Raw genomic sequence first — 25,023 nt, forward strand, 5'->3', positions numbered from 1 at the left:
ATTTCTATTTCCTTCTCATTCAATTCGTGTAAACTAGACAAGGGACTGCTGTAGACTCAATGGCATGATCCACTTGTCGCCAGTGGTGATTTTACACTCAAGTAGTTCTCATTTGCCGTCCAATATCTGTATCCTGGTCACGTTACGCACAGTTAGTCAGGGGACCCGCTGTTTTTTTTTAAAAAAAACCCTGAAAAGACAAATGGCGTCATGGAAAATCTGTTCTCCTTTTTTCTTTTTATGATTACTTCTTTAGGACAACATTACACGACAGTCCTAATGAATATGATGAGTAAAGGCAGTGGGGTTTCACGCATAGAAGAGTAAAAGTCTATTTACACGAATATCATTGATTTCTGAAAGAACGTTGAGCAGAGGCTGCATAACTATTTTGAAACATAGCCTACGATGCATGAATGCTTCATTGTTGAAATTATTTATTGAAAAAATGCTGCAATTGTCTTAAGGCCCTGTCTTTTAAATGTACATTCAAGCAATTTATAGGCTATTCATCCACACACAACTTTCTACAGGACTCGGGTTTGCTCAAATTGGAGACTCCATCACCAGTGTGCAAAGGGGAGGCTGATGCTGTTTCCTTCGACTCGGGGATTAGTAGAGGATCTTCAGTTGCTTTACATGTAAACTGTTTTCAAGTCGAAGGGTGGCGCCAGTTCATTTCTCTCAGTTGCGCTATGTGTGCTCTTCAGTGGTAGGCTGCCTAAAACCTATGCTGCTGCTGAAGCCTATGCGAAGTAGGATATTGTTAATAACAACATTTGAAAGAGACCAAATCTTAATGATGAAGGTAATTTAAATGTCGTGCGATACCGCAGTGGCATTTGTGATAGTAATGCAAAAGTATGTCTTGCCCTGACAGACGAGGTGTGTTCTTAGCGCATGCGTAAATTAGCCAAAATACGCCGCGGATGAGGTCCGGACTCCGGCCGAGCTTCAGAGCAGCGTTTATGTCAGTGCGTGGTGCTGATACAAACGAGACAGTCGTGGCAGCAGAGGGGTCGCGGGATATTAGAGAATGTCACCGCAAACCAAGAACACACGATATTCAACGTATTGTTATACAATTTTATATGTACCAGTAGGATATAGGCCTTTCTCCAGACCTTGCTTAATAGGCAGTTACTTGCGTGTAGAGTAAATATGCCAACGGACCTAAATCAGCAAGCTAATGGAATAACTCTCTCCGATGGAATGGGTATGTGTGCAAGGTCAATGCCTTGAAAATTAAAAATGGAAATGTCTATTGCGGATAGTGTAACAAGACATTTTCAATTTTTCTGTGACCGCGTGGATGGGTTGCAGCCAAACGAAGCAGGCAATTCAATGCATCTTAGGGTAGCCTTATGTAGCCTTTTAGTTTACAGCGATTGAAGGGCGTCTGTGACAGTGGGGTTTCTGGGGTAATTTAAAAGGATTGGCATGTTTGTGCTCATAAAAGCTCAGGGAAGCTTTTTACGCCTTCGTAAAAACCTACTGTGGTTACATCATCTGTTTTCTCAAGGTTTCTGTGTCGGTCAGTGCAGGTGCCGCAAACGCTACAGATGTTTTGACCAATTGTGACCAACATATGGTTACAGGTAGGCTAAATGTCTAGCTATTGCGTGTTCTAATAAGACTGACGTTTCCAATTTACTTTTCTAGTAAATTGCAAAGTGGGCCTGACTGTTATGTGAGAGTAGGCTTTATGTGGTTACGAGGTACCCACCCATAGGGTCAATTCGGTCAATGGCTCATCGCTGAAACATGCCATGCATACAATATCAAGTTCTACATCACATAGGTGTCATCCGAGGACATGGAGAAACATAATTAGACCAATACCTCTATTTAATGTATTTACAGGGTGTGTGCAATAGGGAAACAGCCCTCAGTTAGGCGATGTCTTTCATGCTTGTTGTTACCCTTACAGGAACATTTCAAAGAAGAAAAAGAAAGTCCATAATCGTAACAGGGATGCTGCTTGTGGTGTCAGTGCTTATCTTCATCTTTGGGCTTGCAGCCACCACCAGGACTCAGAACATCAGAGTGGGAGGATACTATCCTGGAGTTATAGTGAGTATCAAAGCACCAGAATACAATAAATTGAGATTGTTAGATGCCATTATTATATATTAAATGATCACTGAGCAAATATGACAGAAAACCATTCTGACACTTGAAACTTGACATTCACTGATAAATCCATAAGATAGGCCTACTATTTCTCCACAATATTGTAACTGTTTGTAGTTCAGACTAGTTTTCCTTGTTTATGTCTTAAGTTGGGGTGATTTCATATACAGCACCCAGCCATGTGATACATGTATTAGTCATTCTCAGTTGTCAGGTATAGAATCAAGCAAACAAAAACTAAATCAGACGTGTGAGATTCATTAGGACTTGATGTTGACAAAGGATTTCATTTGTTGTTAATTGTCACTTTCCGTATCTTAGACACATTCTCCTCTGCTATGTTTTCAGCTTGGTTTTGGTTCCTTTCTTGGAATCATTGGCTCCCATTTGATAGAAAACAAGAGGCAAATGGTAAGAGGTTTTGTATTACATGTTGTTATTTTTCTGATCTTGTACTGCCATATAATGTGTGTGTGGCCATTCACTTACAAAAACACACATTTTCACATAATCCAGCAATGGCCTAGAATTTACTGATATTGGTCCTTATTTGCAACTTTTTTGTCAGTCAGTAAGAGATTGGCTAACATTGGTTCAGCTAAAATATCACAGCATGTGCAGCGGCCTGTTGTGAAATATACCCAGAAATAGCCCAGTGAAAGAAGAGGAGGATGGATCTCTAGGTAGGAATGTGCCCAAGGAGTCACAGTGGAGAGGCAATAGGATCTGTTGCTGGCTGCCTGTGGCAGCATGAAGAATGGGTTGGGTCTGGTATGATGCTTTCTACATTCTTCATGCAGCAGGCATAGCATTGGGGCACAGTATGTACACATGTGGAATATGGAATGTGTATCTCCCTTTTGCATGACACTGTAGTCTTTTTTTTTTTTTTTTTTTTTAAAGGACCACAGGTGCACGTTTCACAGAGCAATGTGTACAACATTAGTCAGAAAAGGGAGCCGGGTTCTTCTTCAAATCGGATTGATCTTAGAATGTCAGGTCTAAACCATCTATGGGCTGGCGTGTGAGATGTCTTGCGGAGGGTGCAGCGCTCACCTTCTCTCAGCTTGGCTGGACTGCTGGAGACAGGCTGGGGTGACGTGTAACTGAATCCTCCCCTAGACACTCCCTGATAGGGAAGGGGAGGAGACTGATTTAAGAGGAAGGAGTGTGGGCCCCTGAAAAAGATCTCGGCACCAAGCCAAGCCTACAGGCAGCACTATAGGGACCCTGGAAACAGACACCACTCTGCTTCCCATCCTATCTGACATCAAAACCTCTTTGGCAGCAGATTAAAACATTTGGTAGGTGAGGGTCTACCACACCCTTCCCACTGAAACTGTTAATCTAATCCCATATGAAGTTAAGCAATTCAACATGCATTGTGGCAGAAAATTATATTTTACAGCATTACTATAAGACTAAAGTAAATTAGTTTCTAAAAGTGTAAATGTAATTCACTGGGATGTCTTGAAAGGCATTTATTGGAGCGGTCATTTGTGATGTCAGAGCAGGACAGTACTTCCCTCCTCACCCCAGTGTGATGCTGAGTCCCATTTATGTTCCCATTCATATGCACACCCACAAGATCAACTCTCACTCTGATGCTTGGGAGCAGATAACAATTCATTGTCATATGGGCCCTTGGGAGCAATTGCCAGCTGTATTTCCCTTGCATGGTCTTTCTTTGAAACAGTTCATACATCATAGTGTCCTTGACAGAGAGACTGTCTTAGATATGATTTGTGTAATAATGAGCAACAACCTGACCCCCCTCCTCTCTCTCTGTCCCAGCTGGTAGCGTCTATTGTGTTCATCAGTTTTGGTGTGGTGGCTGCCTTCTGTTGTGCCATCGTTGATGGGGTGTTTGCAACTAGACACATAGTAAGTATATGTAATTCCATCATTCCATATGATGGGATGCCCTATGATTCTTGCTGCATGTAGATTTGACTGATATTCCACAGGATCTTGGGCCCCTATATGCTGGCCGGTGCGAATTCTACTCAAGTACGGCAGCATTTGATAGAGATGTGAGTGGACTATCCTTATTCCAAATTGAGTCTCAATAACCACCGGGTCAATTTTTACTAGACTAGTTTTTCATATCTTGTGTAAGGCTATGCTTGAGTAAGGAGTGCATGGAAAGCAGTCTCTGATTGTTTGATGTATTCCTAGGTGCACTGCCAGACTGCCTCCCGGGTCTCCTGTAACTTGCGTGTGAAGAGCAACACCTGCTACTGCTGTGAGCTCTACAACTGTGGCAAGTGAGTGCTCTGCTGTCTGACTATACTATCAGAGTAAGATGAAAGGTCAAGCAATGCAATGATTCTTGCATCTGTTCATTTCTGATTTATATTTATGTTGACTGTAATTTTCTTTGTTGTTCTCTCTTAGTTTCTCAACAGTATTGGAAAGGACATTTGTGTTTACCTATGTTTCAGAGAGCATCCTCTTTTTGGACTTCAGAATAAAGATGTTTTGAAAAAAGTTAGGAAATCGCCCATGATATGGAAGTAGGTCTTCCTGTTTTCAGCCCCACTGTCACCACTTAATCACATTCAAAAACCATGGTTTGCTGTGGTTGAGCTAATAAATAAACCTGTGAGGAGCTGAGCTGTGTTTAGTGTGGAACACACAAAGGCAATGAGTGGGTGAACTCTCTTGCATGTCCTGTTTTCTCTGTATGTGACTCCATGAAGACCCGACCTCATTGCTGCGCTCCAGGCCATGTTGCGACACTAGTACCGTAACTAGCTTTTGACTGTTAACATCTCATCCCTTTTTCAGTTGTTTGTTTGAAGGTCTCTTTGGCTTAATGCTAGGTTGGAAGCCCTTATCTTCCTATCAAATGGTTAGATTTGGTTTTGTTTGTTGTGGTCTTTTCTTTAAAAAGCTCATCTGCATTTTCAGGTATGCTCCATGTTCTTGGGGAAGGGTTTGGCATGTAAAGCTTTTCATGGTGGTATCTTTCAGTGGCTTTAACAACTGACTGCTGTGGACTTGCTTAGGGGTGCTGTGTGTCTCAACTGCTCTCACCATTCTGTCTCTCTGTCCCTTGTCTCTCCGATGGCCCCTGACACTTGTCCCGAGTAGCCATGTCGAGCTGAGAGGAGGTTATCATGAGTACACAGAGGTGCAGAGCTGCCAGGACGTGGTGTACCTCTACCATCTGCTCTGGTCTGCAACCATCCTTAACATCATCGCTCTCTTCCTTGGCATCATCACAGCTGCCGTCCTGGGAGGCTTTAAGGACATGGTGAGAGCCAAAGCCATCAGAGTCATTTTGTGGGTGGGGATTAAAACCGCATGTAAAATTTAGGAGCAAAAAATATGGGATTTATTTTTTATGTCAAACTTTTTTTTTTTTATCTTGGTCAGTTTCATTAAGGACATATTGGAAGTATTGCCATCCACACTTTCAGTTACGAAAGGTCCATAAAAGACCAATAGAGGATCAGTCAGTCTTATACAAGGCCAAATTCTGAGCGTTTAAATACAGATATGTCACTATCGTGGTTTACATAGCAGTTTTATTTATTGACTGTGAGGAAAGTGCAGAGTGCAGAGCTGGATTTGCTATGATGGGGTGGTGTTGTGTACCGTAACTTGATGTGTGGTGCTGGTAGATGCCAACTGATGCCCCAGACACCTGTGAACCAGAGCCTCTGCCAGTGCCAGGACCTCCTGAAGCTTCCGCTCCATCCACCTCTTACAACTCTTACTACAACAGCACCCCCTGTCTGCCACCATACACCGCCTATGACCTTCAGGTGATCAGTCTTCATTTGAATCAATTGTTATTCCATCATTTGAATCAATTGTTATTCCATCGGCTGCAACATTTACTGGAGGGGATAGAGTTTGACCACAGTGGATAAAATCTCTCCTTGAGATACCATGTAAACATAACTGAGTATTTACAGGTTGGTGATGGGCTCTGTGGGTTTTTTAATTATGCATACCCTTTCAGCAAGAATAGCACATTGCTAAGGGCACTTAGGACTAAGTGGAGGTCTAGAAATCATGCCTATAGCCTCTCTCTCAGCGTAAAGTGAATGAATATGTGTGTGCTTTGTTTGATGTGACATCCGGCAGAAACGACAAGAGCACATTCATTAACAAATCATGAAGGTGTTTTTTATTTTCCTAGGCTGCCAGTACATACCCGGACTCATCTGGTTTGTCGGATGACTCTCAGTCTGGTGCCAGTCACATGTGGCCCAACATGATCCCTCCCCGCTACTCCCCACCACACTACCCTCCAGATGAGAAACCTCCCCCGTACAGCCCTTGAAATATCAGGGCCAAAAGAAAAAGGAAGGAATCACTGTCACTGCCCTGGACCATGCTACTGTATCATGGGGAAGAGTGGATATGAGGCGGGCCTCAAATACCCAGTAAGTCGTCAGTGCAGTGAACTCCTGATATTTTCACCAGAAGATATGGATATTTGGTGGAGAAAAAATTTACAAGTCACAGTTGTGACATAATACAACAATACACATGTACCATTCGTCACCAGTTGGGAGTCACGGGTTCCTAATGTCTTTCAGTGTGTAGATGTGTGAGACTGCAGTTGATTGTCCTCATATCAAAAAGAAGAGCATAAGTGAAGTGATGGAGGAAAGGATGCAAACCCGTTTACTTGCGCAATACCTGCCCTTTGGGTCAGCAGGCCTGTACCAGGTTCCCTCCAACCACCTCATAAGGCAGGACACCAGGACTGTTCTTGTGGACATACCTGTGGACATACAGTGCAGACTCTGGCCTCTACAGCGCTTTCTGAGGAGTCCTCTTGCTGACGCGAGGGCCTTCCCTTTGATTTTGTCAGGTCTTGCCCATCTCACTCACTAATATGAATGTTTTTCCCCTTTTGCTTTGAAATTCACTTTTCCCAGCTGGTTGCATTGCCTTTCTCCTATGTGGCATGAGGAAGTGGATCATCTTCCCTTTTATTTGCACTGTATTGTCTTCTATAGACTAAACTATGCTACAACACTTGATTTTTTATTTACTTTTGTGCAGCTAGACCACAAAGAATCTGAAAGTATTGCAGTGCATAAGCTATACACTATTATACATAGGCTTGACATTAGTGCAAATTATATGAGGTGCACACACAACTATGTAACATGTTTTCATGGCATTCAATGGGATGTAAATATTATATGCATTCAAACATCAACATGTAGTCACACCTCTACATGTCAAATAGGGATTATGGCCCTGTGATATTCCCATTCAGGTACTGGAGGCGAGAACACATGCACTGCCCATTATTAGAGGTGCTCAGCTATCTTAAAAACACATCTCACATCGTGTCATCTTCTTTGAACTGTAATATATCTGATGGCTTCCTCTAACCATCTGCAGGACAAGAAAACTTTTCCAGAAATGCCATTATCATTGTCCACCATCAGTTGTGCATTTTGCTGTGGGTTACTATGTTATTGCCACAGTCAAGCCATATCATGTTCCCATGAACTTGTAAATGTTGCCATCTTTCCCTTTTAAGCATGTCAAACCAAATTTATAACTCCAGTACAAACAGCACATTGTGCATTGTGCCTTTTTTTTCTGGTCATGTAATTTATGTAAGAGATACAGTACACACACAATGTGATGTCAACTGCCTTTTGTTTCCTATTATTTTGTTGTGGTGATGATTATGCACTTGATCTATCAAAATGATTTTTCAACTTGAAGCAATTGATTTGCCTGTCATTAAAATGTTTTTGTATATCATCTCAATAGCTATATCAACATTAAAAACATTTAAATAATTTTGTAGTGTGTTTACCACAAACAGATTGCAATCGTCATCTTCTGACTGATTGATACTGATGTACTTATAAACTGATGTTCATTAAAAAAAATCCCAGAACATTAAATTATCAACAGCTTCATGCATAATGTAACACACTAGTAGTTCCCATACTGCCTGAGAAGTTGCGACCAACAGCACAATTTAACCTGTGGAAACACAGTTGAGCATCTTCCTTATTGCATATTATTAGTAAAACATGCAAGATGCACACAACTCCACAAGTGGAGAGAATTAGAGCCAGGAAATCAACATAAACCCATCATACTGTGTAGAGATGAATTTTATTCTGTATAGCACTAAGACCTAATAAATACATTTCAAAAGAAATATGTGTTAACTGGAGAAGGTCTTTAGTACAATTATGTACACAATACACAGTTGTTAATTTTGCGTCATATAAAAGCTAAAAGGGCTTTCATTTAGTAATTTCATACTGAACCAATATCACTGAGCAGTATTATGAAAATGGCAGTTTACGGTCCAACACATAAAAACTACATACCAACGACATCTGGAAAAGAAAAAGAGAAAGCAAGTTATGACTCTTGATGCATGAGCCTTCATTATGCGAACTCATAAAAACATTTAAAAAGACAGAAAATTCCTGTTTCACTAATTCAAGGCATAACCTCTCTCGAATAGAACTGTAAAGAAAGCAGCTTTTGGCCTCCAACAAGCTAATTTGATGTACTGTTACAGTGGGACATATGACCAGCATATAGCATAATTTTGGTCTACAATGAAAGGGGACAGACTTCATAACTGGAATAAATGCCAAAAAATACATTTACATTATACCCATTATCCCTTTCCTCATACATCTCATCCAAATGAGTTTAAATACAAGAGCATCTAACCCACCCTACACCTCAGAGCTGGAAGCCGTTTGACACTCTGCTGCACCATTCCTGCTCTTCTACACAAACATGTTTTCTTCCTCTTTAGAGAACTTAGTGCAACATCACATCAGTCTTTCTACAAAATCTTTACAAATCAGCATTAACAACAATGTTCCATTTATTAACACTCAATCAGTGTTGGACATTTTCAAATTAAAATATATTACCCTAATTTTCACTAAGTGAATGGAAAAACAATGGTCATGGCAATGGTCAACTGCAGCATGTCCAAATTGTTTAATTCCTGTGTTGTCTCAATCTAAACACTTATACACAATACACCAATAAGGTTAAAGCAAATGCTTGGTTGGGTGGATGAGAAATGAACCATGATTCATTAGTAAATCGGGATATTCATGAATATCAATGTAACCCCCACCACCACCACACAATAGTATGAAACTGTCAACAGTACTCAGGATGAGAGGCAATTTAGCAAATTAACTAATAGCATTTGGTAACATTTGTGTCATGAAGTTAATTGTATCAGACAGTTCACATCAACGACTATAAAATAAGGACACAGCAATATGACAGTCACTGTGCATATGTCTGATGTCGATGTCAAATTGTCTACTGCTGAACAGTCAAATCTGCTAAATCTGGACCCAAAAACATGATTCCTAAATAAAGTCTAAGGGGAAGGCACCAGTCCCAGATCAGTCCCTGAGCTCTTCAGCTCAGTATGTCTCTGGTATGACAAACTCAAACTCTGAGCCCTCAGCGTTCACACTAGCACCAGGGCGAGGGTGCACCAAGGGTCGGGCATGTGCCCCAGGTCTTGTGTGAGCATCTGGCTCCACAAAGATGTCATCCCAGCTCAAAATCTTACTCTGGCCTGAGGGCTGAAGCGCCTGGTTGGTAAAGTGTGCTCGCCCAGGATTGATGTGCTGAACGATGCCTTCCTCATTAATGACCGGAATGCCCCCTGCGCTCTCAGACACATAAGAGTAAGGCTTGAATTGGAGGGTCTTACAGGGCAGGAGACGGTACAAGTTGTTTTCATTGTCATCTTTTTCTTTTCTCCCAGATGGGTCCTGGTTGTGGACCTGTTTACAGTGGGAGGAGAGCAGTTGGTAATTCATGAATGTCTCATTGCACAGCAGACACTGATACCTCCGCTCACCAGTGTGGCTGATTTCATGCTTTGTTCTGTACTCAGCCAGGGCAAAGACTTTGTCGCAATAATGACATGGATACTTCTTCTCCCAGGAATGGGTATTAAAATGTCGTCTGAGACTCGTCAGACATACATATGGGCGCTTGCAGACGATGCACACATAGAAGGTCTTGCCATCCATGATAAGCTCATAATGATCTTCAGACTCCATCTTTGCTTTCTTTTTGCTAGGGCCACGGGGTGAGAGACTAGAAGCATCCCCTGTGCCAGTGGACTTCTTGCCAACACCGGTTCTTGAGTCCCCTTCACCAGGATCCTCTTTGACTGGGACAATGTCATAGGTGTTCTCTCCAATATTGGCGTACACTTTGCATCCTGTGGACAGCGAGTCAATCTCCGAAGCTTTATCTAACGTTATTGTCTTTTTAGCCGTGACAACAGTTTGGGACGCGCTCCCACCGGGACTGCTCTTGCCACCAGCTGGTCCCCGTACATCAGACAGCTTAATTTTGCCCTGTCTGTCCGGAGACTGTTCTAGTATGGTGGTCACCTTCTTCTTCTGAACTCCTAATACTTCATTACTATCAATAGGCAGGGGAGGGCTGTGAAGCTCAGATGCGAGGCTATTTGTGCGAACTGGTGTGGTGGGCTGGCTGTGAGTGGAGGACCCTGCTGGAGAGCTGGGAACGCTGGTCATGCTGTCTGGGGACATCATGGGCCCAGAGAGGGAGACAGGGTCCCGCTGGGAGGGAAGAGGAGAATTTTGGTGAGACTCTTTCCCTCCATCTGCTTTCCCAGTCATGGGATCTTTCTCCTTTCTCTCAAATTCTTTTGAGGCATCACTATTAACTTCCTTAGATTGCTCATTCCCTCCCTTTTTAGAGAGTCCTTCCTCAGCATCCAAATCTATAATTTCTGAGGTTTTTCTATTGGAACCTGCCTTTGAAGGCTCTGATTTTGAAACAAAGAGAACATCATCATTATCTGCATCTGCATCTTTGGACATATTGAATTCTTCTGCAGAAAGTGAAAATGACTCAGTAATAATGGGCATGTTCTCTGTGCCAGATTCATTTTTCTCTGAGTTGGAGCCACTGACTTCTGCATCTTTTGACAACCCAGGTAAGCCCTTTACTTGAGCGAGCGGCACACCTAAATTTGCAATAAACTTCACGCCCAAAATTTGGCCAGCTGAAATCAAATCCTCGAGTTTGTCAGAGCGGACTCTGCTGATTTTGGATGTGTAAATATAGTTTAAAATCTCCTCAAATATTTCTGCCTTGATAAAATTTAACTCAATGACCTGTCCCGCTACAGAGAAGAGCTGTCGAAAGTAAGTGCTGGATGCTGACAACATTATCTTGTGTGCTTTAAATTTACGATCTTGGACAATGATGGTGACATCACAGAACAATCCATTATTCCTCTGTTCATTGATAGACTTCAGCACTGATGCAGGAAACTGGGTATCAGTTGCTGAAATCAGCTTTAGGCTCGACATCCCTGCAAAAAGCAAACCAGAACACAAACATCAGTTTTTTTTTTTTTTTTTTTTTTTTTTTTTTAATCAAAAGCAAGGGTCAGCAATTACTTTATGGATTAATTAGTGAGCTTCTATCTGAACAATAATCAGGCACTCTTCATAGCTCCCATTTGCGGTCATAGTACATGGAAATAAGATAGTTGCTTAATCTACTAATTGCAGACATTAGACAACTTCATGCAACTTCAAAAGGCATAACGTTACAACGTATGAGACAGAAGGATATGACTGTCTTGTAACAACGCTAGCCTTTAATTATTCTTAGCTAACGTTATGCTAACACCGTGTGTAGCTGTTTAACCTGATACAAAAAGCGGCACGGTAGTTAATTCATACAGTGGAGTTGGAATACTTGTATATCATACCCTGATAGAATAACGTTACCTGCCATTTCTTTACTAAGGGAAAAGTTAGCTAGGTCACTATCGATAGTTAACGTAGAAAGATCCGTTTATGATCAGTGTTCACCGTGCGGGCCTCGACTTCAAACCAAAACTTCGCTGATGCTTGCTGCTAGCTATAGCTAATTAGCAATAGGAAAAGAACTGAAAACAACTTATATGGTATCTTTCACACCTGTATTTAGGTTAGTTTGAATAATGTATGATACAAGGTCAGACATTTAGCTCGCTCCCAATCACCAAATGGCTGTATCTTAATCAAAGCATGTAGGCAGACGTTCCCTCTCACCAATGTTTGCTAGTCAACGTTATCCTGTCTGCAGGTCTGCGGCCTAGCTACTAGCTAGCTCGTGGATTTTATTACGGTAAAATGATACACGGATGGAAATAAATAACAAATGATTGTTAAGATGTAATGCATCTTTTACCTGCAACGCCAAGCCCGCTTACTTTACAGTCACCCAATCGTAAAAATGACCTCGGGTGATATTGCTTTGGACAACAAAACGTTTCCTTTCTTGTTCAGACAGTCGGAGCAACCTGCCACGCAATGCATGACCAACAGGAGTCGCATACCGATTTGTTTAGACAAAGCGTGCTACGCAAGTTAATTATGCCAATAATATTGTCACTCACAATGTAATCATGACCAAATAGAACAGACCAGTGCCCCTACCTAAGCGCGTCTGGTCGCGGTTGCTCAAAGCATTTTAATGTTAGAATGAGGACAATTTCGAGCAAGTGACAGGACACCTTTTGCGTCTGAAGTATCGTACGGAACATTTTCCCTTTCCTCAGAGTCAGAGATAATCTTTTGTCATTAAGAAAGATAAGTGCACATAAACACCTTATTAACTGAACTTTACTTTCGTTCAGTCCACGAGGATGTCCACTTTTGTAAAATGTGGAACCTCCTTTCTCCGTCTCAGGTTTGTTTACAACAGTTCAAATAATTTCCTGTTCTTCAGAGTGACTAAAATAGGTAACAACCGTACTTCCGGCGAGCCACCGACATTGGAAAGTTATTTATCAAAGTAAAAGTCACGAACAAGTAAGTTTGGTTTGACCTTCATGACGCTGTGTAAAATAAAATCTAAATCGTGCTATATATATATATATATATATATATATATATATGTAATACTAGTCACTACACTTCAGTTGTCACTCATCAAGTAATGCAATCTTCAAATTTTGAGTTTTATAAAAGTTTCATATTTGCTGACCGAAGTGGAATGTCCTGTTAGTAGATTATTGATGCCTGATTCCCATGCTTTCCCAATCAGTCATGGCGAATGTTTTTCTGGAGGCTAGCGTAACAAGATGAAGTACAAACCTGTGATCGGTCTGTGCATTTAATGGATATCTTTAGAGAGGTATGAAAGACATTTCAGCAACTAATACTGGATATCTTTAAGACGATAGGTATAGATCTAGCTAGCGTTAGTCCAACGCAATTTTAGATGCTAGCTAACGTTAACGTTACGTTATCGTGTAATTGTTAGCCTAGCGACTCTCATATCGTGACGCATTATTCCTGTTTTCAACTTTTCCCCGAAGAGGTTATCTGTGTTTGAAATTTTAGAATTGAACGAAGATGCCTGAGAATTATCGCCCAGAACATGACTCTAAAAACTCTGACCCCGTTAGTCCCAAACGAAGGCGTCACAGTCGATCAAGTAGTGGAAGTTCTCGTGAGGCAAGTCCAGGGGTGAAAAACTGGAAATATGAAAACTACTTTGTCAAAGAAGAGCGTAAAAGCAGGAGTAGGCCAAGATTTCGGACGGCTAGCTCACGTAGCCGTTCCAGATCGAGAGAGCGATCTAACTGGTCTGATCAGCGAGATACTCGGCATGGGCCTGGCTCGAGGTCTGAGTATTACGATCACAGGGATGATGCACAGCGCCAACGACAAGAGGCATTCAATGCAAGGTGATGTATAAACAAATTGTGTACGCTGTTCCTTGTTGCATTATTTTCTTGCGCTCCAGCGTCATTTGGCACAGGTCATGCTTTACTTCAGCTCTTATCTTAACAGGCGTTTGCAAGAGCGTGAGCGAATTGGTGAGCTGGGTTCACCAGAAGTTTGGGGATATTCACCAAGAGTGAGAGAGCCAGAGTAAGTGTCATCCGTGCTGATGTAACGTTAAAATTACAAAAATAATGATTGTCCGAGGTTAACACCTACTTATGTCTGTTCTTGCTATAGTTCTGATGAGCACACCCCAGTTGAAGAGGATGTGAAAAACAGTAACTCAGACTCAAGTTCTGAAGGTATGAAAAGAACATGAAATATTCAATATCGTGCATTATGCTCTCCACATTGGCAAGTCTGGTAACGGTCTAGCTGTCTTTCCCCAGTAAAGGAAAATACAATTCATGTCCTTTGTGTGTCAGACAGTGAAGCACACCTGTTGTGCTTCTCATGGGTAGGTAGGTAACTTATATTTATATATTAGCGCAGTTTTGTATGCACAAAGTGCAACCCAAAGCGCTCCACACAAAAGATATTGACACATACTGACCTTGGGGACATGATTAGGGGGCATGAGTATCATGAGCTCTAAGAAAAACCTGAGCTCTGGTATCATGAGATGGTATCATGAGCTCTAAGAAAAACCTGAACATCTTCAATAACAAATCTCAGTTTCTGCCAATACACTAAAAGTGTGTCACGATCGGATGATCCAGCAGGTCAGTGAACCAAAACATATGTGACCTGTAAATTTGGAGGGTGCTAAATGTGTCATGACACATGATCTCATCATTGGAGGTGCTTTTACTTGCAGTTGCATTCAAACAAAACGACAACAACAAAACAATGTAAATAATTACTTTTATTTTTATTTTGTCATAGAGGAGAAGAAGAAAAAGAAGAAGAAGAAGTCAAAGAAGTCAAAGAAGAAGAAAAGCAGAAAACACTCTGAGGACAGTGAATCAGAGAGTGATTCAGAAGGTACTGAAGGATGCTATTAAAAACCACCTCCTTAATTCCAAATGGAGACACCGAGTTGACCGAGTTGATCCAGAATAGATCCAATGTAGCTAGAGCAGGTAAAACTTGAGGCTGGCTTGCAAAAGAGTAGTTCTTTATTCTGGATGTTACAGCAGAGTTATGGTAGCTCTGTTCCACACACATCACAGCACAATGTTGCAAAGTGAAGCCAAGACCATGAACCCAGATCTAGACTCTTGGTTAGATATAATGACAGAATATACAGGGGCAGGTAGTGATATGGCCTTACTAGGAAGATTTAATTCAGATGTTTTTTGTGGGGGGAGCAATTAGTTAGGTACACCTTTTGCCGTTCTGTCTGCTTACAATAAACATGGATATATTTAAAAGCAATATTTTACAATATGTAGGCATGTCTGTGGACATTTACCGATGAATTCATCCCTTGAATTTATTCAGAGCATTTTTTTAATAAGTTTTTAATAAGTTTTTTTCTGTTTTGCAGAAGAAGAAGCGAAAAAGAAGAAAAAGAAGAAGAAAAGCAAAAAGTATATAGATACCTTGAGTCATACAATATGTTGTGTTTTTGATGGTATTTTCCTGCATGGTATTGGCAAACAGGGTAATTGAAGATTTCATATAAAACTATGCAATTGATTCTTCCTCCAGGAAGAAGTCCAAGAAGAAGAAGGCCAAGAAAAGTCGCAAAGAATCAAGCAGCTCGAGCAGTGACCAGTCCGATGAGGAGGAGGACGTTAATGAAGATCTCTGGGTGGAGAAGACTGAAAACATTGTGGGCCCCGAGACTCCACTCACCCACCTGTCCCAGGATGACAAACCCCTAGAGTGAGTAGTTTGGCATGTGCACAGCACCACACGTCTGATGAGACTGATTAGGTGATGATAATATCCTTTCTGGGTCTATTCTCACGTGTTTGAACATGATTCTTATGAACTATGGTTGAAAGTTGAGGATTAAAGTTTCCTTTAACATCATTGACGTGTTGTTCCTCCTCTCCGTATTAGCTTTGGACATGCCCTCCTGCCAGGTGAAGGTGCAGCCATGGCAGAATATGTGAAGGCAGGAAAGCGTATCCCAAGAAGAGGTGAAATCGGACTGACCAGCGATGAAATTGCTTCTTATGAAAAATCTGGTTATGTGATGAGCGGTAGCAGGTACAGCCATCTTTGTTTAGTTGTGGTTGTGGGTGTGATGGTGGACTGCAAGTTATTTATAATCATGCTTGGGATTTTGACATTTTTGTCTTGCTGATGTTGACTATGAAATGACATCCCGTTTAATTCCTCAGACATCGTCGTATGGAGGCTGTGCGTCTGAGAAAGGAAAATCAGATCTACAGTGCTGATGAGAAGAGAGCCCTGGCATCTTTCAACCAGGAGGAGAGAAGGAAGAGAGAGAGCAAGATTCTGTCCAGCTTTAGAGAAATGGTGTATAGAAAGACAAAGGGCAAAGAGCAGAAATAAATGCAGTTGTTTTGTGATTTCTTTTGTATTTTAATTGCATATGTGCAGGACAGTAAATTGTAGTATAGGGTACCTGCATTATTAAATGTGTACATTTTGTTAATAGCTTTCAAAGGCAGTCTTTAAAGATGTACTGAAATAAATGTTCATTGACTCTTTATTGATCCGTATTCATTAGGCCAACTGTAATACACACTTGTACCTGCAGAGTGTAGACAAATACAGGATCTGTTTTTTTTTTAATGGGAAAGAGTATTAGAGAGGGTTTTGTCTCTGAAGAAAAAAGTATTTTGGATTTAATAAACATTTTGGTGAAAAAAACATCTTTTGCCTCATCACTCAATGTCAATTTAGCATCATAATTAATGAATTGATGATGACCATGAAGCGATGGTTAACCATCCTCACAAATCCCCTGGTCTTAGGGGATGAGTAGCATATTATAACTAGGCGTTGATTTATTTTATGATGACATGGTAATATACAGATAACTTAAAAAAGCCTCCTCTTGCTCCCACTCAGGTGGAGAACTATCGCCTGGTTTCACTCCTACATTTCCTCTCTAAGGCTATAGAAAAGGCAGCATCCAAACAAATCACAGAATTTCTATCATGGAATCAATTCCACATTTTGATCTGTGCAGTGCCCTGTCAGTTAAAGGGCACCATTTGGAGAGAGATGCTACAGGAACGACTTCCCTTCTCATGTACTCCAATAATTTAAAAACTAAATTTAAAAAATAAAACATTTCCCCTCTCTGTCTCCCTCTCTCTCTCACACACGCACACACACCCATAGGCTTGCATAATGTGGTCAACATAGTGCATGGGTTTGGGTTTGTCCGGTGCGTCGCCTTGGGTCATCTCGTGAGTCAGTAACGGAATCCACTTGCCAGAATGCTGCGGCCCATCTGGTTTTCAATAAACCAAAAAGGGTGTGTTATTCCACTGTTCATTGAGCTCCACTGGCTTCCGCTAGCAGGCTGTATCTAATTCAAGTCACTAATGCTTGCATACGGAGTGATTTCTGGGTCTGCACCCCAAGGACGTGCACAGGAATTTTTAGGGGCAGTTGCTCTGACCTGAAAAAAAAAAAAAAAAAAACCAGGCTATATGAAGGACTGAGAATAACAGGGTCTTTATTAAAATATATATACACTTCTATATATATAGAAGTAAAACACTGAAATACAGCACTCAATCACCTTAACTAATAACACAGAAAAACATGTGAGTCATGAAAATCCCTACATCAATATCCCTATCAATATCCTATCAAGTCACTGATAGGTTTCTCCAAATGTGGGCTCATCATCTGACCAATTACATATTATTGTTATTGCCATTATCATTATTATTTTAATGCCCACTGGTGGTATTTATGTTCTGCTCAGGCAAGCTCTTTGAAATGATAGCCTATGTTTTTTTAGATTACAATTATTTAGCATGCAGCTCTTTAACCCTGTACTTTCTAGCATGGTCCTCTCATCTCATATTTGGTGATCATCACTTAGGCCTACCTGCCCTATGTGCCTCCTCCTGGTCCACATTTTCCTCACATGTTCAGGAGGCTTGTGACTGCTCATCTTAAATGTAATGTAATTATGAAACATTGCCATAGTAGGCTAAAATATGAGTCTGATTAATTAATCAATTCGCTTATACAGTGTCATGTCATCTTTATCACAGAAAGTTTCTGTCTCACCTGCTGGTTGGCTTTTTCGCAGCCAACCCTGCAGTGATGTGCTGCCCTTTGCTGCCTCCCTGAATTGTCTCCCTCTCCTGAATCCGCCTCTTTTCAGTGGGCATCTTGGCTTCAAACAATACCCAAAATAGTGGATAGGATTTAGGCATTTAACCATTTTGAATAAAATAATTAATGTGATGCATTACTTCCATCATTCATTCTACTTGCTAAAACAAAATGTGAGAAACTAACTATCAGCATACAGCGTAGTTTGCCTAATGCAGGGGTGGGCAAACATTTTGGCTCAAGGGCCACATTGGGTTTTGGAAATTGGCCGGCGGGCCCCGCAGTAGTAGCATAATGTTTTTAGTTCTGCTGCAAAAGAAGATAACTAAGAGTAGGCCTATCATCTCTATTTAACATGATGTTTTGACATTGTAAACGTTCTCTAAGAGTGAAAAGCAGTTTGCGGTAAAGCTAACCAATGTCGTCTCTGTCACAGGAAAAAAAAAATAGCGAGCAGCCTCAAAGTCAAAGTCAAAGTCAGCTTTATTGTCAATTTCTTCACATGTTCCAGACATACAAAGAGATCGAAATTACGTTTCTCACTATCCCACGGTGAAGACAAGACATATTTTACCAATTTAGGTCCACAGACAAACATAACATTCAAGTAAACAAAAAAAGTAAGTAAATAAGTTAATAAGAGGGCACATATAATAATGAAAAAATAAGAGCAGCAAAATTTGGTTGAAATTGTGCATAGACAGTCAATAAAATACTAGTGCAAAGTCAGGCCAATAAAAGGCTTGGGTAGTTCTGTTTGACCTAAGTAAGAAAGAAAGTGGCATAGTGGTGCAAGTTATGTAAGAGCAGCAGAAGTGTTGTGTTTTCAGGACAACAACACCAAGTTGTAAAGTGTACAAGTGTGCAAGTGTGCAAGTGGAGTAGTGCAGGCGGCCATTTTGGGTCCAATGTCCAGGATGTTATGTAGCTGAGGGTGGAGGGGGGAGAGGAGGGAGAGAGTTCAGCATCCTTACAGCTTGGTGTATGAAGCTGTTGGTGAGTCTGGTAGTGGGGGGGCGCGAGGCTTCTGTACCTCTTCCCAGAGGGCAGTAGATCAAACAGATTGTGAGCGGGGTGACTTGCATCACTCACAATTTTGGTCGCCTTGCGGGTGAGGTGGGTGGTGTAAATGTCCTTCAGGGAGGGGAGTGAAGCACCAATAATCCTTCCAGCTGTGTTCACTATGCGCTGCAGGGCTTTCCTGTTGTATTCAGTGCAGCTTCCGCCCCACACAGCGATACAGCTGGAGAGGATGCTCTCAATGGTGCCTCGGTAGAATGTGGTCATGATGGCTGGTGGAGCACTTGCTCGCCTGAGTTTCCACAGGAAGTACAGGCGGCGCTGAGCTCTCTTCGCCAGTGATGCAGTGTTGGTGGTCCAGGAGAGGTCTTCACTGATGTGCACCCCCAGGAATTTGGTGCTGCTCGCTCTCTCCACCACAGCACCGTCTATGGTCAGTGGCAGGTGTTGGGTGTGACCTCTCCGGAAGTCAACAACAATCTCTTTGGTCTTGCTGATGTTCAGCAGGAGGTTGTTGTCCCTGCACCACGTGGTCAGATGGTCGACCTCCAACCTGTATTGAGTCATTAAGCCCTTGGTGATGAGACCCACCAGAGTTGTGTCGTCAGCAAATTTCACTATGTGATTGTTGCTGTAGGTTGCAGTGCAGTCATGCGTCAGCAGGGTGAAGAGCAGCGGACTGAGCACGCAGCCTTGGGGGGCCCCTGTGCTCAGTGTGATGCTGCTTGAGGTATTGTTGCCAACACGTACTACTTGGGGCCTCTGACAGAGGAAGTCCAGTAGCCAGTTGCAGAGGTAGGTACTGAGTCCCAGTTTGTCAAGTTTGCAGATGAGTTGTTGTGGTATTATGGTGTTGAATGCAGAACTGAAGCCTGATAACCAAATTAAATGCTCGGCGGGCCGGATGAAAGTGCTTGGTGCGCGGGCCGCAGTTTGCCTACCCCTGGCCTAATGCCTACCAAAACTGGCTATGTGGTAACGGGCTGCTTGTCTGCGAGCTATCTATTTAGGCTAAACGTGGCAAACTCAGCCTGAATTTATGAAGATTTGAATTCATTTCATAAAACTTGATGATGATGATCGTTCGTTTGTTATAGGCCTACATCACAAACTCTTTCCGACAACGTGTTTTCGCGACAGTCTCCTTCTAGGCCGCTCATGCAGGCTCAGCCCAGGTGCCGGTCGTGTGCAGCGCTGCAGCCGGAGTGTGCCCTTTTCAATGAGGGGACATGTTTGTTTCACCCCATCCTGGATTTCACCAGATTCTCAGTATTCTCTGACTTCTCTGACTACACAGAAACAGTCTACCATATTTAAAGTTACACACAAAGAGAAGGAGTGACCTACTAGTATGAATATGCAAGGTAAAGGTGTGGTGTGTGGGGGATGTGGCCTTTTGGCCAGCTTCTATTGTATTTTACTTAAAACTACCCCCTTTCCTGGGAAGTCCTTCAGAGGCCTGGACACATGTTGTTGTTCTACAAACAAAAGACAGGCTTTCATTGAATTCAAGGATAAACAAAGGATGCTTGCATAGGACAAGGACACACACAGGGTACACATGGGTACAAAATCACAGATGACCATAAGAAGTACGCAGTATGTACATTTACAGAAATGAGGCTGATTCACAACACTTTCACACCAAAGCAGGGGCGTCCGTCCCTCTGTCTTCAAAAAAACTCTTAAAGACACTACTCTTCCAAGAATACCTCCTCTATAGTGCTTATTAAAACCTCACACACCTTATGCACACATACCATGCTCTTCCCCTTCTTCCTTCCTCTCCACTTCCCTTCTCTACCTCCTCTTCGACCACTTCTCCACTTTGACTAGTTCTTAAAATGTAGGCACTCCTATCCTAGTATTGACAGATGCAGTGGTAATTCTACAGTCTCCTCTGCACTCTAGCTTAAATGTTATTTTATTCAAAGTAGTTCTGTAGCTTAAATTTTATTCTACTGCTGTAATTCCTAGTTATAATCTCCTCTGCAGTGTAACGTAAATGTTATTTTATTGTTGTAGCTATGTATCTTAAATGTTATTCTATTCAAAGTAGCTCTGTAGCTTTTATCCCCTGTATCATCAAGATAACCTGAACTATGGATATGCATCCTCTAACCTATTCCGTGACAATGTCATGACACCAGCCCCATCCTTCTATGCAGTCATATCTCTGCAGTTTAAAGTATGCATCATTAGACCTGCATGATGCCCCCTGAAGTATTAAAGAATCTTGGGATAATATGCTGTATTAAAAAGCACACGTGTCTTTTCAGGTTTGTCTTTATAAGTATAAGTATAAATACTTTTTTGATCCTGTGAGGGAAATTTGGTCTCTGCATTTAACCCAATCGGTGAATTAGTGAAACACAAACAGCACACAGTGAACACACAGTGAGGTGAAGCACACACTAATCCCGGCGCAGTGAGCTGCCTGCTACAACAGCGGCACTCGGGGAGCAGTGAGGGGTTAGGTGGCTTGCTCAAGGGCACTTCAGCCACGGCCCACTGGTCGGGGCTCGAACCGGCAACCCTCCGGTTACAAGTCCAGAGCGCCAACCAGTGGGCCACGGCTGTCCCACAAATTATTGTGTATTAATTATTGTGTACTCTGTAGCCTACTGTGTTGGACTTTATTCACAATATCAGCTTACAATATCAGTTTGTGTGAATATGATTTTAACATCTGAATGCAGATGAGCCATTTCCTGGTCCAGCAAATTAAAAGTACATTCATATAAAGTTAGATTTTCTCATCTTATGTTAATTCTGATATATTACCACCGGCGATGCCAACTGCATCTCTGCTAAATTTATCACAAACATAAACTTGCGTTAACAGAATTTCAACCATGGATACATGATTTCAACAGACAGCCACACTGCCATTGTACGCAGGTTAAATATGCCATGGATAGACATGTACAGGGGATTTCAATCAATGGACAATAAGTGAAGCCTTTAGATGTGTTCTATGGATTCACACAATAATGGAAATGGGATAACTGCAGAAATGAGAAAGGCTCTTGGTTGGATTATCACTGCATCAGTTAGGTCCTTCTGAATTCTGCATGTTTCACTCGAACCTCTGTGAAACTGTTGTTAGTGCTGAATCGTTGGCTTTGTTTTCCAGGTCTCTCAGCCAGGGCTCAGGCCCAGGGATGGTCAGGGATGAACTCACAGACTGGATTAAATTCTCAGCGCAGACAACTGAACAAAATTATAGAACATATAATCAATCTTGTACAATATGTAAACAGCATATAGGGCTCCATCAGTAAAGTCACACCATCAAGGAAATATTAGGATATTATTTCAACTGATCAACAATTTACTTTTGACATATTTTCCCAATCAAAAACATGTTTGAACTTGTTCCTTTCTTGTTTCCTGTGGCTTTTTAAATGTGTGCTGAAGCTGTCACATTTGTGATTCTCAGCATAGCAGTTGAGCAGAACTAATGTGATGGGAACACACACCATAGTCCAAAAGTACAAGCAAACATCCTGTGCAGGCAGAAGATTTCACGTGTGGATTAACTACCTTGGCCTAGATATCAGCTGCCTGGATACATGATAGTCTGTGACACTTTAGGAGGGAAGAACTTGTCAATAACATCCCAGCTGCTGTGGAACAAACCATCCTTGAACCTTGAATAACTGCTAATCTAAATTATCAGAGAAACAAACAATAACAAATGTCTGATATCTGCATAGCCAAGTAATGTTCAGCTCATGCATTCTGTAAGCTCTCACCAGTAAGAGATGCAGCCTGCAGAACTGTTGATCCCGGTAGGCTTGTCTCATGAGTCAGTGATGAAATCCCCCGGCAGGACACGACTGTAGAACAGGTGTCCATGTCAGAAGAATCTCCAGGAAGTGGTGCTGATGAGGCTATAATGTCAGGTGTCTTAGAGGGTGCACAGCCCATGTTGAAGTGCTGTTTTTGCTGGAGGCATGGACTGCTGTTGATCTGCAACACATCAGGAGTACTTGTCTTGCCTTGAGTTCCTCCTACTCTACACTCATTTGATTACCTTGTTTTATGGTTCATGGCCAGAGAGCATAAAATACCCTTGATAGTGACAGAGGGCTATATTAGTGGGCTATACTATATTAGAGGGCTATTACATGGCTATACTATACCCATTTAGGGTTATCCTTTCTAAAAAGTATACCACAGCCTGGACATTTATATTTATTCTTCGCATATCACAGTGGCAGATTGGACTGCAGAACATAAGTGAAACAGAAATAAAGGCTAACATTAACTATTACTAGGGCTGTCAAAATAACTGATTAGTTTCAATTAATTAATTTGAGAAAAAATAACTGATTAAAAAAAAAAAAAAACGCAGATTAATCGATTCCGTATGACCTTTGAACCCGAGCCGTTCTAGTTAGTAACCATTACTGTAAAATGAAGGAGAGAGAAGAAAATGTGCTGCCTAGATCATTGATTCGAACATTTACTTTTAAAAAACGGCCTGATGGTGTTGACAAAAATAAAGTCCTCTGCAATGTCTGCAGCAAGGAATTTGCATATCACCGGAGTTTGTCAACTCTAAAGTCTCACATCAATGGAAAGAAATAGTGTTGACATTGAGGAGAGTGTTCATTTATTTTCATTGTGTCCCCTAGGTTATATCTGCCGCCTGAAATGCCTTGTATGTGAAAAAAACTTCTTCCCGAAGCACTTTTGAATTTATTTCCTCATCATATTAGGTCATATCATAGATTATTATGGCCATTATTTGAACAGTGAAAATAATAATAAAAGAGTTTTTGAACTTTAATGTCACTAATGCTAATTATTCAATGATTCATTTGAATTTAAATATTTAAAATACTCTCAGCAAAAATTATATATGTGATTAATTAATCACAGAGTATGTAATTAATTAGATTCATTTTTGATTGACAGCCCTAATTATTACAAAATATTGAAGGACAAGGACACCTCGTATACACTTAACTTTATTTTATACAATTGTTCTGCACAACTTTACATCCTTTCGTGGTGGAGGGGGTCCACGTACTTCAGTGAATGTTTTCAAGACCCTGTATGGGAACAATGATAACATGAGCCATCCACATGGATATACGAATTCACATTAATCAACCAAGTAGACCACGTTGGTGGACAAACCTTAGCATGGTAATACTGTCCTGTTCCAGACACCCGCTTGTCCCTTTCCATTAAATGCCACTGATAAGGAGTCCGGGCGATTCTTTTCTCCTATTGACAATTCACGTTAAGAATAACAGTAACGTTAGCACATTAACTTGTCTGCTATCATTCTGTCAAATTAATCAAGTGAACAATAACCAGAGCCTTTACAACTAGGTTAAGCCAAAACATTCTCTGGTTGGTTACGCTACCAAGTATGACCACAGGCTGTACCGTCGTATGCTCTGCAAGCTAACCGTGTCTAACAGGGCACGACATGCTATCTATACACAGCATTTGAAGGCTAAAGACAACTTTTGAAGGTTGTGATGTACAGAAATCTTAATGTAGCCAGTCAACATGACTAAGGTTCGTAATATGTGAAGAGGGCAAGGAAACATTAGCAGTAGGGTAGCTATCAACATCTGCACTCACCTTGCCACCATTAGTGAATTTGTGAATATAGTTCGTAGCAATGCCAGGGACCATCAGACAAACAGTCATAACTGCGAACCCCGGTATTATTTCATACCACATGGTCGAAACGTAAAATATACAGCACGTATAGTGTTATTTTCTGTTTGATAGCTTTAAACTCAAGATGTCTCCCCGACGGGACAAGTCGTTGGTCAGGTCATTCCACTTCCGAAATGTCTCTCAACATCCTGTTTGTGTTTTGCAGCGCTTTGTTTAATGGCGCCACCTACTGGTT

General features: G+C 41.4%; 4 protein-coding genes across 9 annotated transcripts; 2 read left to right on the plus strand and 2 right to left on the minus strand.

The window, feature by feature from the left end:
• The first annotated feature begins 715 nt into the window (after nt 1–715).
• Nucleotides 716–8,027, plus strand: tmem255a (transmembrane protein 255A). 5 transcript variants are annotated; one of them, XM_048231335.1, is made up of 10 exons: nt 716–808; nt 1,931–2,073; nt 2,482–2,544; nt 3,928–4,017; nt 4,101–4,166; nt 4,312–4,400; nt 4,578–4,649; nt 5,230–5,392; nt 5,763–5,906; nt 6,287–8,027. In XM_048231335.1, exons 2-10 carry the CDS (start codon nt 1,975–1,977, stop codon nt 6,428–6,430), a joined length of 930 nt encoding a protein of 309 aa, XP_048087292.1. In that variant the 5' UTR covers nt 716–808; nt 1,931–1,974; the 3' UTR covers nt 6,431–8,027. The 5 variants fall into 5 exon arrangements, with proteins under 5 accessions (XP_048087292.1, XP_048087289.1, XP_048087288.1 ...); XM_048231331.1 differs by lacking the exon at nt 716–808 and adding an exon at nt 930–1,216; XM_048231332.1 differs by lacking the exons at nt 716–808; nt 4,101–4,166 and adding an exon at nt 929–1,216.
• Nucleotides 8,028–9,240: 1,213 nt separating this feature from the next.
• On the minus strand, nt 9,241–12,912 carry zbtb33 (zinc finger and BTB domain containing 33). 2 transcript variants are annotated; one of them, XM_048231330.1, is made up of 2 exons: nt 12,774–12,912; nt 9,241–11,485 (listed from the first exon to the last, which is right to left on the minus strand). In XM_048231330.1, the coding sequence occupies exon 2, from the start codon at nt 11,481–11,483 to the stop codon at nt 9,543–9,545; it is 1,941 nt and encodes a 646-aa protein (XP_048087287.1). In that variant the 5' UTR covers nt 11,484–11,485; nt 12,774–12,912; the 3' UTR covers nt 9,241–9,542. The 2 variants fall into 2 exon arrangements, with proteins under 2 accessions (XP_048087287.1, XP_048087286.1); XM_048231329.1 differs by lacking the exon at nt 12,774–12,912 and adding an exon at nt 12,355–12,765.
• Nucleotides 12,913–13,177: 265 nt separating this feature from the next.
• On the plus strand, nt 13,178–16,688 carry LOC125286369 (NFKB activating protein). The gene is made up of 8 exons (XM_048231403.1): nt 13,178–13,858; nt 13,965–14,045; nt 14,136–14,200; nt 14,784–14,882; nt 15,388–15,430; nt 15,552–15,728; nt 15,909–16,058; nt 16,193–16,688. Exons 1-8 carry the CDS (start codon nt 13,524–13,526, stop codon nt 16,365–16,367), a joined length of 1,125 nt encoding a protein of 374 aa, XP_048087360.1. The 5' UTR covers nt 13,178–13,523; the 3' UTR covers nt 16,368–16,688.
• A 7,417-nt stretch (nt 16,689–24,105) lies between these two features.
• On the minus strand, nt 24,106–24,969 carry ndufa1 (NADH:ubiquinone oxidoreductase subunit A1). The gene is made up of 3 exons (XM_048232026.1): nt 24,747–24,969; nt 24,291–24,380; nt 24,106–24,202 (listed from the first exon to the last, which is right to left on the minus strand). The coding sequence occupies exons 1-3, from the start codon at nt 24,846–24,848 to the stop codon at nt 24,182–24,184; spliced, it is 213 nt and encodes a 70-aa protein (XP_048087983.1). The 5' UTR covers nt 24,849–24,969; the 3' UTR covers nt 24,106–24,181.
• Nucleotides 24,970–25,023: the final 54 nt, after the last annotated feature.

The sequence above is a fragment of the Alosa alosa genome, chromosome 21, assembly GCF_017589495.1.
Source record: "Alosa alosa isolate M-15738 ecotype Scorff River chromosome 21, AALO_Geno_1.1, whole genome shotgun sequence".
NCBI classification, from domain to species: domain Eukaryota; kingdom Metazoa; phylum Chordata; class Actinopteri; order Clupeiformes; family Clupeidae; genus Alosa; species Alosa alosa.

What these genes read in the sequence shown, in the direction of transcription:
- tmem255a (XM_048231331.1), top strand. Translation starts at nt 1,162, where the DNA reads ATGCCAACGGACCTAAATCAGCAAGCTAATGGAATAACTCTCTCCGAT. An exon ending in AACTCTCTCCGATGGAATGG is followed by an intron (nt 1,217 to 1,930) that starts GTATGTGTGCAA and finishes TTACCCTTACAG; the next exon opens with GAACATTTCAAAGAAGAAAA. An exon ending in CGGCAGCATTTGATAGAGAT is followed by an intron (nt 4,167 to 4,311) that starts GTGAGTGGACTA and finishes ATGTATTCCTAG; the next exon opens with GTGCACTGCCAGACTGCCTC.
- zbtb33 (XM_048231330.1), bottom strand. Translation starts at nt 11,483, where the DNA reads ATGTCGAGCCTAAAGCTGATTTCAGCAACTGATACCCAGTTTCCTGCA.
- LOC125286369 (XM_048231403.1), top strand. Translation starts at nt 13,524, where the DNA reads ATGCCTGAGAATTATCGCCCAGAACATGACTCTAAAAACTCTGACCCC. An exon ending in CTCAGACTCAAGTTCTGAAG is followed by an intron (nt 14,201 to 14,783) that starts GTATGAAAAGAA and finishes ATTTTGTCATAG; the next exon opens with AGGAGAAGAAGAAAAAGAAG. An exon ending in TATGTGATGAGCGGTAGCAG is followed by an intron (nt 16,059 to 16,192) that starts GTACAGCCATCT and finishes TTAATTCCTCAG; the next exon opens with ACATCGTCGTATGGAGGCTG.
- ndufa1 (XM_048232026.1), bottom strand. Translation starts at nt 24,848, where the DNA reads ATGTGGTATGAAATAATACCGGGGTTCGCAGTTATGACTGTTTGTCTG. An exon ending in AATTCACTAATGGTGGCAAG is followed by an intron (nt 24,381 to 24,746) that starts GTGAGTGCAGAT and finishes AATTGTCAATAG; the next exon opens with GAGAAAAGAATCGCCCGGAC. An exon ending in GACAGTATTACCATGCTAAG is followed by an intron (nt 24,203 to 24,290) that starts GTTTGTCCACCA and finishes GTTCCCATACAG; the next exon opens with GGTCTTGAAAACATTCACTG.